This window comes from Macadamia integrifolia, chromosome 5 (genome assembly GCF_013358625.1).
Source record: "Macadamia integrifolia cultivar HAES 741 chromosome 5, SCU_Mint_v3, whole genome shotgun sequence".
NCBI lineage: Eukaryota > Viridiplantae > Streptophyta > Magnoliopsida > Proteales > Proteaceae > Macadamia > Macadamia integrifolia.
The window spans coordinates 34,499,661-34,509,434 of NC_056561.1; the positions used below are offsets into that span (position 1 = coordinate 34,499,661).

Consider the following 9,774-nt stretch of genomic DNA (forward strand, 5'->3'; position numbering starts at 1 on the left):
GAATGACATATTTTTTCAATGTTGGACATAGTTATTGGTCACCTATGATTTTAGGGGGTGGTTTCTTTTAGCAAGCAAGTATAGGGAGCACACCAATAAAGAACGATTTTGTACATACATAGAGATCATTTCATGTGAGGAAGAAAAAGATAAAGAGAGGATGTTGGTGTATCTTCCAGAATTGGCTCTGAGAACCTTCTCAACCCCCCCCCTTCTTATGGAATTTTACCATTGTGTATGAATTTTTAGAGATTAGGGTTTGAGGCAGGATCTGATCAACCAATTTGGACCTAAACCCTGATTCTAGTTTATTTGATCTTGTAAATATAGGTTTTTTTTTTTTTTTTTCCCCTTTTGGGTGTGGGTTGTAGGGTGAGGACCAATTATGACCATGCTGGAGATTGGGAGAGAAGATAAGGAAAGGAAGGGGGAAAAAACAAATGAAATAAGGAAGGCAATGACGGGAAAAAAATGACAAAAAACAGTCACTTTTCTTAAGCACCGTTTGATAACGTTTCTGCTGTTTTTGTGCCTAAAAACAGTAGAAAAGGCTTTTCACGTTTCCGGAAACAAAAATGGATTTTTTGGTGTTTGATAAACCTATTTCTCGAAACTTTTTTTGTAGATGTAATGCCACTAAAAAACCCAATAGTATCATTGAATACCCAAAAGGGAGAGACGGTTCGGTTGCCTCTTTTTAGGTTTAAATAGTTGAGGGATTTATCGGGCATAACAATCTCTTTTTTTTTTCTCTCAAATTCGTTTCTAGAAACGACGAAACAAGTCGGACTTGTTTCGTCAAAATAGTTTCTAGAATTGCAAATAGACATAAATTTTGATTTATGTTTCTTGAAACGGGTGAAACAGAATAACTTTATCAAACGTTTTTTAGGTTGTTTCTTTGTTTATGGAACAAGAAAACGCAAAAACGACAGAAATGGAATGTAACGTTGTCAAACGGTGCCTTAGTGTTGTTCAGTAAGCATGAAAAAAATATAAGACGATAAAATATTAATTACAAATAATAAAAAAAAAAAGGGAAGAAGTGTTTCTAGTATTCGCCCAACACAAATATTTGTATATGACAAGGTATATGAAATATTTCACATGAGTGAGAATATTATCTCATAGTTCTTACGGGGTGTAGAAGATGGGGTTGGTCCATAGATTTTTCTTCCTTTTACTACATTTTGCTCAAAGGGTTGAAGGGCCAACTTAATCCTCTTTCAAGGATCCCAGATGGGGGAACCCTAGGTGAACCGCTGGCTCCAACTACCGTCCAGGTGAAGGAATTTTTCCTTTTTCTTGTTCTATAGATGATTTTTTTTTTTGTGATAAGTAAAGCCCCAATGAGATTTGATGAGGGGATAATTACTCAAAAGCTTTGAAATTTTCTGGAAGGAAGTCCAAGCATCTTAGCGGTTATTTTCTATCTTTATTGCATGAAATCTTTGTTGTCATTGCATACTTCTACATGCTTAGGCTGTTAGGCATATAAAATGCTACCCATATTAGTGTGGATATAGCTGATTCTATCAGGCAACATAGCTTAGACTATGTTAAAAAAAAAAAAAAATTTGGATATGTAATCTTGGTAAACGTGTCACATTGTGTTTGCTTCATTTAAAGATGAATGTTGTTAATATTGTGAAGCAATGGTTCTTATTCAATCCAGGGAAAATTAAATGGTTATTATTCAATTCATGTATGACTCGTTTCATGTGGCTGTGGGGTTAATATGAAACTGTGGGACTAATAAGGCCAAAAGTTTGGATACCTATTGTAAAAAAATTAAAAAAATAAATAATAAATAAATTATATTACTTAGAAGGATAAAATGGTAAAAAAAAGTAAAATTGATAATTTTTTTGGTAATGTAAAATTGATAATTTTGACATCATAATAAAACCTTGGCCTTGAGTCTCGACTCTTGACCACCAACATGGGGACCAGCTCGGGACGTCTACAACCCCACTAGTCAGAGAGACAAGACACTCTGGACGTAGCAGTAATCCGATAAAGATATGCTATGCTGAGAAGCCAATTTTCTAGAAACCCCAATCTGGAGGACTCTAGAAACCCAACATTTCTACACTCTTGTACTTCCAGAGTTCACGAAATGTTCACATTTCCAGAAATTTCCACCACTTCCCTTTAAATATCCCACTTCCACGCCCTATTCTGTAATCCTGATTCAATTCAATATCCAATAGCAGGAAAAGGGTAACAGAACAATCATGTCTTCCTCATCATTTTCAAATCTCAGCGTCTCCTTTCCCTTTCCACCAGAGAGAACCATTGGTTCTAAGCTGCCCTCTATTGGGTCTCCTTCTCTGCTTAGACTTACGGGTGGAAGACGTGGGAAGAGTGTCATGATAGCAGCAGAAGGAAGAGACAACCTCGATCACTTGCAGAGACAAACCAAGCAACAAAGTCCACAACTACCACAACAACAGCCAAAGAGGAGAGTCGCCCCAGTAGCACCCATCGGTAAGGAAACAAACCCAAATCAAAAAAGGGAAAAATTACCAATCCAGATTGTACTCTTCTGATGAATGTGATTGTGTTGGAACAGGGCTATGGGATCGATTTCCAACAGCAAGGACTGTGCAACAAATGATGGAGACAATGGAGAGGGTGATGGACGATCCATTTGCTTACAGCACCACCTGGCCATCCCCGAGCTTGAAGGAAGAAGGGGGTTACAGAGGAGGGAGAACACCATGGGACATCAAAGAAGGAGAGAACGACTACAAGATGAGATTCGACATGCCTGGGATGACCAGAAACGATGTCAAGGTGTGGGTTGAGGACAAGATGTTGGTGGTCAAGGCAGAGAAGGTCTCTAAGAAGAAGAAAGAATCTGAAGGAGAAGCGGAATTGATGAATCAAGAAGGAGAAGAGTGGTCGGCGAAGAGCTATGGGAGATATAACAGTCGGATTGCGTTGCCGGAGAATATCGAATTCGAGAAGATAAAGGCAGAGGTTAGAGATGGTGTGCTCTACATTGACATTCCAAAGGCTTCTTCTTCCAACAAAGTTTTGGATATCAATGTTCAATGAGACACTCCACCTGTTATTTGAGTTTTTGTTCCTTCACCTGTAATTTGAGTTTTTGATCCTGAAATCTAATCGTCAGAATTGAAAGTTCCATTTCCATTAATAACTGATTTGGATTCCGGAAATTGAAAGAATTGGACTTGATGTTTGTTGGATCCTCCCGCTAGGTAGAATCCTTTTAAAAATTGGCGTATGCCACTGTGTGCGGCGAGCACACGGTATTCTTTAGTAAAAGGCGAAAGAATAGTTCGCTCTGTGCTCACCGCGCGGCTGCGTGCTTTTAACCTGAGACGGAGAGCTTCTTATAAAGAAGTCCTTGGAAGGCAAGTTGCTTCTGCTTTCCGATGTGGGACTATATCAGTGTCAAAATGACACCACCCCCAACCCCCACCCCCAAATTGATGACAGCGTGTTCAGACCTGCCTTATGTAACCAAACCAATGTTAAGGCTTAGCCTACGGCCCTTCAAATTGGAGAGCGGGGATTAGGTTCACGTACATTGGATGAGGTTCACCTACAAGAATGGAAGAGGACCAACAACCCCATTCTGTGGATTTAGAATCCATTAACTTGATCCGTTCACTATAAATTGGTGGGATTCATTATTAACTTGATCCGTTCACTATAAATTGGTGGGATTCATTGTAAATTGGTGGGAATTGATTTGACTTGAGCGAGACAGACTGAACATGAACAGCTGCCATCGTTTGATAGAATTTTGTTTTTGTTGTTTTTACGTTTTTTTATTCCTAGAAATGAAGAAACAACTTAAAAAACGTTTGATAAAATTATTTTATTTCATTTGTTTTTAGAAATGATTTTGATAAAATAAGTCTGATTTGTTTCGTAGTTTCTAGAAATGAATTTAAAAGAAGAAAACAAATATTGTTGTACTCGATAAATCTCTCAATTATTTATACGTAAAAATAGGCAATCGAACTTTTTCTCATTTTTGGGTAAAAATAGGCAATCGAATTTTTTCTCATTTTTGGGCATCTGATGATATTATAGGATTTCTTAGTGGTATTATGTCTGTAAAAAATGTTTTGAGAAACAGGTTTATCAAGTATTAAAAAATTTGTTTTTATTTCTAGAAACATGAAAAACTGTTTCTGTTGTTTCTGTGTAAAAACAATAGAAACATTATCAAAAACAATAGAAACATTATCAACCGGTGTCCAAGAAAAACCAGAGACCATGCAAGAACTGGTTTTTTGAGTGGTTTTTTTGTACAGTTCAGCTTTTATGATAATAAGACTCGTCAGTGGCAGGCCAAAATATTGCCCCTCCAAGCCTCCAGCCGCCAGCCGGTACACCTTAAAAACCCGGAGACCATGCCACTGTGACTGTTCAAATTTCAAACTAAAGTAACCTGGATTATTGAGTTGGCCAGTATTGGAAATCATGCTTAGACAAGCATTCAATCCCATCGTTTCTGCTATTCTTCCTACCAATTTCAAAATCCCTGTAGCTTCACGTTCGATTTCTAATGCCATCTTACACAATCCACGTACTGTTCGAGAAAATGCCTCACCCAATAATAGAGAGCACGGCATCAGCAGGCCAACCCCCCTAACTTCTCCGACCTCGGCTTATGTCCATCTTCCCTTCTGCAGAAAACGTTGCCATTACTGTGACTTCGCGATCGTTGCTCTGGGCAGTTCTTCTTCTAACATGATCGAGGATGACCCGCGCATCACAAACTATGTTCAACTCCTCTGTCGTGAAATCGAAGCCACAACTGCCGTGACACCTCCTGACAACCACCAGCCTCTCGAAACCATCTTCTTTGGCGGAGGAACGCCATCCCTCGTGCCTCCAAGACTCATCTCCAGAGTTATAGATTCGCTGAGATCAAAATTTGGGTTGCATTTCAATGCTGAAATCTCGATTGAAATGGACCCTGGGACGTTTGATACGACGAAGATGAGGGAATTGCTGGCGTTGGGAGTGAACAGAGTGTCTCTTGGGGTTCAAGCCTTCCAAGAAGAGTTGTTGAGGGAGTGTGGGAGAGCCCACGGCGTCCAGGAGGTGTATGAAGCATTAGATACCATCAGCTCATGTGGGCTGGCGAATTGGAGTATGGACCTCATCTCTTCTCTCCCTCATCAGACGCCAGAGATGTGGGAAGAGAGCTTGAAACTCACCATAGAAGCGAGACCTACTCATGTTTCGGTCTATGATTTGCAGGTGGAGCAAGATACCAAGTTCGGAGCTCTGTAAGTTTAATCAGTCGAACGAGCCCATGTTTTCCTTTGTTTCTTTCCATTGATTTGAATTCGAAATTCTGTGTTACAGGTATACATCAGGGGAGTTCCCTCTTCCCTCCGAAACCCAATCCGCGCAGTTCTATAGGATGGCCTCGGAGAAGCTTTCTAATGCTGGGTACGACCATTACGAGATTAGCAGCTACTGTAAGAGTGGGTTTGAGTGTAAGCACAATCTTACTTACTGGAAGAACAAACCATTCTACGCATTTGGTCTTGGATCTGCAAGTTACATTGATGGGGTGAGATTCTCAAGGCCTAGAAAGATGAAAGAGTTCCTGGGCTATGTGCAGAATTTGGAGGATGGATTGGTTAACCATATCATTGGTAGTGTTGACGCGAAGGACACCGCGATGGATGTTGTGATGCTCTCCTTTAGAACCGCGAGAGGCTTAGACCTCAGGTCCTTCGCTGCAGAGTTTGGGAGCTATCTACCGATCTCCCTCTGCAAGGCACTTGGACCATATATGGAGAGCGGTCATGTGATTGCTCTGGATGAGAAGAGAAAAGCATTGCATGCAGATGAACTTGGATTTATGCTATCAAATGAGAAGAAGATTGAAGAGTTGGTGCACTTTCTTCGGCTTAGTGACCCAGATGGATTTCTTCTTTCAAACGAGTTGATATCTGTTGCATTTGCAGCAATGTCTCCGTAAGATGCCATGTCTTCTGCAAATTAGAGTGTTGCAAGGAGGCGAAAGGGAAGAGTTGCAGTAGCTTGGATCTCAGGACCATTTATTACCCCTACTCTAGTACAGAGTACAGACAGGGAAACTTATCTTTTTTGGGTGTGAAGGGGGAGGGGAGGTGGGGGCACAAAGCTTACAGTAATGGATTGATAGGGCAATTACTGTGAAGACCAACATTATACATTAGCAGCTTTCATCAATGGTAGCACACAACCTTTTTTGAGGGAGCAACCAAAAAGTTTGATAATCAAAGATGCATTTTCAAACAAATCCATCTAATTTCTCACTGGGAAAGCCAGTGCAGCTTTACATGGAAAAGGGTAGTGGGAGGAGATCAATGGGGATCAAATATTGTTTCTTCAAAGTTCAGCCAGATCACCAATCTTCAAGTAGAAGAAACCACCAAAAATTTTTTTGACTAACTTGACTACCTATGGCTTAGCTGTTTGGTTTCCCATTTAAATACCTACCCTCTTGGGCAAGAGGCAGTTAATATAAACTACAAAGGTTTTGTTTTGCTTCCAACTTTTGAGATGCGCTTCAAATCTTGGACACCCCTCTTCATTTCTCTGCAATATGCAAATATACACACATGAACTATGACACCACAATAATTTCGGATTAAGTGAGGCAAATGAATCAAATTGATACCTTTGGTATAGATAGACAATAACATAGAATATAGGCAGCAGCATCAAAGTCAATATTGAAATTGCTAGGTAAAGTATACTTGTTTGCTTCTGCACAGATGAAAAACTAACATCAATTGGGGGAGGGGTGGAGGGGATAACTGAAACTGACAATTGACAAAGCTACTCCAACACTTGATAGCAAAGAATTAAGTCCACTGAAATTACAGAAATACATGTAAATATTTATAACTGGCAAGTGGCAACTATAAAGGGCACTGGAGGAACAGGAAAACTGCTTTTCCTAACCATGCCCTCTTCTAACTAGGATATCTACTGGATTGAATAGAAACGACTTGCTATCATAACCACCCCCCCTCTTTTCAAAAAAACTTTATAATAACTACAAGGTTAAGCGCACTTGATCAGGTCAATTATTTCCGTCTATCAGAGTTACTATTTAGATACCACCTTGCAGGTCTGTATTTCCACAGGCAGGCAACACTAAGGCTTCCCATATTCTCAAAATTCGAAAAAGATTAAAGAGACCTCCAAAAGTAATTTCATCATAACCAGAAAATCAAGATCTAGCATTTAGTAAATGGTGGATTTCACTTTACCCTGCCCCCTCTAGAGAAGGGTTTTTGCTTTCCATTGCAAGTGTGAGCATCACAGAACTGGCGTAAGAAGAATTCTGTTCACCAGAATCAGAAGTTGAAATAATTATGCCTATTATGACAAGGTTCAAAATGAGAACAGAGAAGGGGGGTAATATACCATGAAGACGGTTTGCTGAAGGACCTTTGTTGACAGGAAAACAGTTGTCGGCAAGGCTCTGCATGGAACAACAGAATGTAGATAAAAAAAAAAACACAGAGATTTATGTTCCAATAGACATTGTGGTTAAAGCCAACCTCACAAAGATGACGGTTCCTTGCAGCAGCTGCAGGATTGCACTTAGTCTTGCGCACCTTGGAATCCATCACAAGATCACAATGCAATGCCCCACAAAAATCTGCCAAGCACTTGCCGTGACTCTGAATTCAGCAAGAATTGGTTATCTTAGATTCATGGAGAACATGTTCTGTCAAAGTGGAAAAAGCTTGTTTTTCCCAGGATTGAAGTGAATATTTTTTAACAAAGAATTTAATTATAACACGAACACAAAAGCATGGAGAAGTTTTACATACAAGTGAACACATATAAAACATAAAGAGAAATGTTGGCAGCACTACATATGATGGGAGTGAAAGAGGGACAAGGCTCTCTGAGCCTTTATAGGGATGAATCTAAGGGGCAAGATAATTGGTTCTGTGTTTATACTTAAATATATGTCTTCAAAACAAAATGGGTAAAAGCAGCAAAAGGGTTTAAATAAAGGACAGACAACTTACATACCAAGGGCTCTCTCTGCTTCTCTGTCAGTTAAAATCATTAACTGATCGGTGTTCTCTCCTCATAATTGATATCTCTCATTACCCGAATACCCTGTACCACCTGACCATGGTTAGAAGTGAGACAAATATCTCCCAGCCCAGTCACATAGTGTCTTTTATGATTTTACCCTACCGAGCTTGTGATTTGTTTGGATGGATTAGGATATGATTCAACAAGGTTTCTGTGTTTTCTCCTTGGAAACTGCATTGCATCACTACATCCTATTCAAGATCTTTGTCAAATACTCAGAGCTTCTCTGATTCTATATTCCCATCTTGGTTGCATGAGAATATATATCGCAAGCATATTAGCAGGACTTTATGTAACCAATTTACCCTGCATCATAAAATTAGCTGTAGGAAGTAGCAATAGGAATGTATGTAGCATGAGTCATTTCCTGTTCACATCCAAACTCATGCCAACTGATGGTAAATCCCTATTCAACTATAAAATCATGTAGACCCAATAAATACACCATGTACCTATAAACACAATCCAGTGACTCGTATGCATGAATCGAGAAATTCTCCAGCAGCTCTTAGCTCATTACAATTACAGTACAACATCCCAAGTTGTGTAATTACCTTGGGGAAAAGGAGGGCTCTCTGCTAGCATCTTGTTTCAATGAAAACTTGCAAGCACTGCCAAGTGCTAACAAACACATTGAACCTATATTACAATCTTCATGTTCATCTGCAACATCAACTTAAAATTTCTCTTCTTCCTCACACATAATTCCTCCACGATCCATGTCCACCCCCCCACCTCACTTTTCTTCTATGCACACATCAGATTTTTGTTGGGAAATATTTTGAACATGACGATTCTCTCCAAATAAAAAGCAAATGGTTCCTCTCTTACTCCCCCCACCCCTTCCAGCTATTGGTGAACCCGTCAAACTTCTATTGCTGGTTTATGATAGGTTGCCTTGATCACTTATTCACTTCTAAATTTGGCACCATAAATGCAATTCTGCTATTACAATCCCAAAGAGTAAGAATAGACTGCATCAACAGTATAGCAATTCATGTTAGCAATTCTGTTAGTTATATCCCATTTAAAAATTGGATACTTCTTGAATCCTGTGCCTCAACATTAGCTTATGGAACTTGAATGCTCAAATCATATTTTTGACACCCTATCCTGAATGGAGTCAAGGACAGGGAACATGATGGTACACAAGGCCACAATGAAACACCCCAATACAAGTGGACAGCCCATCAAACTCGAAAACACTCTCAATTTAATAGCAATGAGCCGCAGCCGCTAGAATCCTCTCCCAATTCTACCCACCAAGGCTATCCAGCATTCCAGCTCAGAAACATCTTTGTGTCCCTCTCCATTGAATTCACGTACCTTTAGCTTAACTCCATCCATAGACCTTATGTCTATCACAAGGTTACTAAACTCAGAATCAGGAAAAAACTGAGTCCTGCCGAATCTGATTCAGCCGGAATCAGCATTCCAGAACCGTAGAAATGCAGAGGGAATTGGCCACTCCAGAACGGTGAGAATTGGGATTGGCTTCGGCCGATTCAATTCTTGAAACTGTGGTCTATCATGACCAACCAGAAGAGGATGAAGAATCACGGGTTTTGAGTTCACCAATGGTGGTGATGGGGCTGGAAAGAGTCCTTGAAGTCACTAAGCAAGTTGAGGTCAGTTGTATCACAATATGCCTATGAAGGTTTT

The 9,774-nt window shown here is 39.8% G+C and overlaps 3 protein-coding genes and 1 non-coding gene across 4 annotated transcripts in view; 2 read left to right on the top strand and 2 right to left on the bottom strand.

Moving 5' to 3' along the window:
* The first annotated feature begins 2,078 nt into the window (after positions 1-2,078).
* LOC122079097 (small heat shock protein, chloroplastic-like) lies at positions 2,079-3,163 on the top strand. Its single transcript, XM_042645348.1, has 2 exons — positions 2,079-2,490; positions 2,576-3,163. Exons 1-2 carry the CDS (start codon positions 2,238-2,240, stop codon positions 3,061-3,063), a joined length of 741 nt encoding a protein of 246 aa, XP_042501282.1. The 5' UTR covers positions 2,079-2,237; the 3' UTR covers positions 3,064-3,163.
* A 51-nt stretch (positions 3,164-3,214) lies between these two features.
* LOC122080554 lies at positions 3,215-3,332 on the bottom strand. The gene has a single exon (XR_006140827.1). It is a non-coding gene; the product is annotated as a U5 spliceosomal RNA (small nuclear RNA).
* An 876-nt stretch (positions 3,333-4,208) lies between these two features.
* Positions 4,209-6,265, top strand: LOC122079857 (heme chaperone HemW). The gene is made up of 2 exons (XM_042646612.1): positions 4,209-5,279; positions 5,359-6,265. Exons 1-2 carry the CDS (start codon positions 4,465-4,467, stop codon positions 5,981-5,983), a joined length of 1,440 nt encoding a protein of 479 aa, XP_042502546.1. The 5' UTR covers positions 4,209-4,464; the 3' UTR covers positions 5,984-6,265.
* Positions 6,175-9,774, bottom strand: part of LOC122079860 — an 8,322-nt gene continuing 4,722 nt past the window's right edge. The window contains exons 5-9 of the mRNA XM_042646613.1: positions 7,560-7,682; positions 7,423-7,480; positions 7,266-7,339; positions 6,668-6,756; positions 6,175-6,585 (exon numbers count right to left, since the gene is read on the bottom strand). Coding sequence (XP_042502547.1) covers positions 6,516-6,585; positions 6,668-6,756; positions 7,266-7,339; positions 7,423-7,480; positions 7,560-7,682 — 414 coding nt within the window. The 3' untranslated portion in view covers positions 6,175-6,515. The remainder of the gene's footprint in view (positions 6,586-6,667; positions 6,757-7,265; positions 7,340-7,422; positions 7,481-7,559; positions 7,683-9,774) is intronic.

What these genes read in the sequence shown, in the direction of transcription:
- LOC122079857 (XM_042646612.1), top strand. Translation starts at nt 4,465, where the DNA reads ATGCTTAGACAAGCATTCAATCCCATCGTTTCTGCTATTCTTCCTACC. An exon ending in GATACCAAGTTCGGAGCTCT is followed by an intron (nt 5,280 to 5,358) that starts GTAAGTTTAATC and finishes TCTGTGTTACAG; the next exon opens with GTATACATCAGGGGAGTTCC.
- LOC122079097 (XM_042645348.1), top strand. Translation starts at nt 2,238, where the DNA reads ATGTCTTCCTCATCATTTTCAAATCTCAGCGTCTCCTTTCCCTTTCCA. An exon ending in CGCCCCAGTAGCACCCATCG is followed by an intron (nt 2,491 to 2,575) that starts GTAAGGAAACAA and finishes GTGTTGGAACAG; the next exon opens with GGCTATGGGATCGATTTCCA.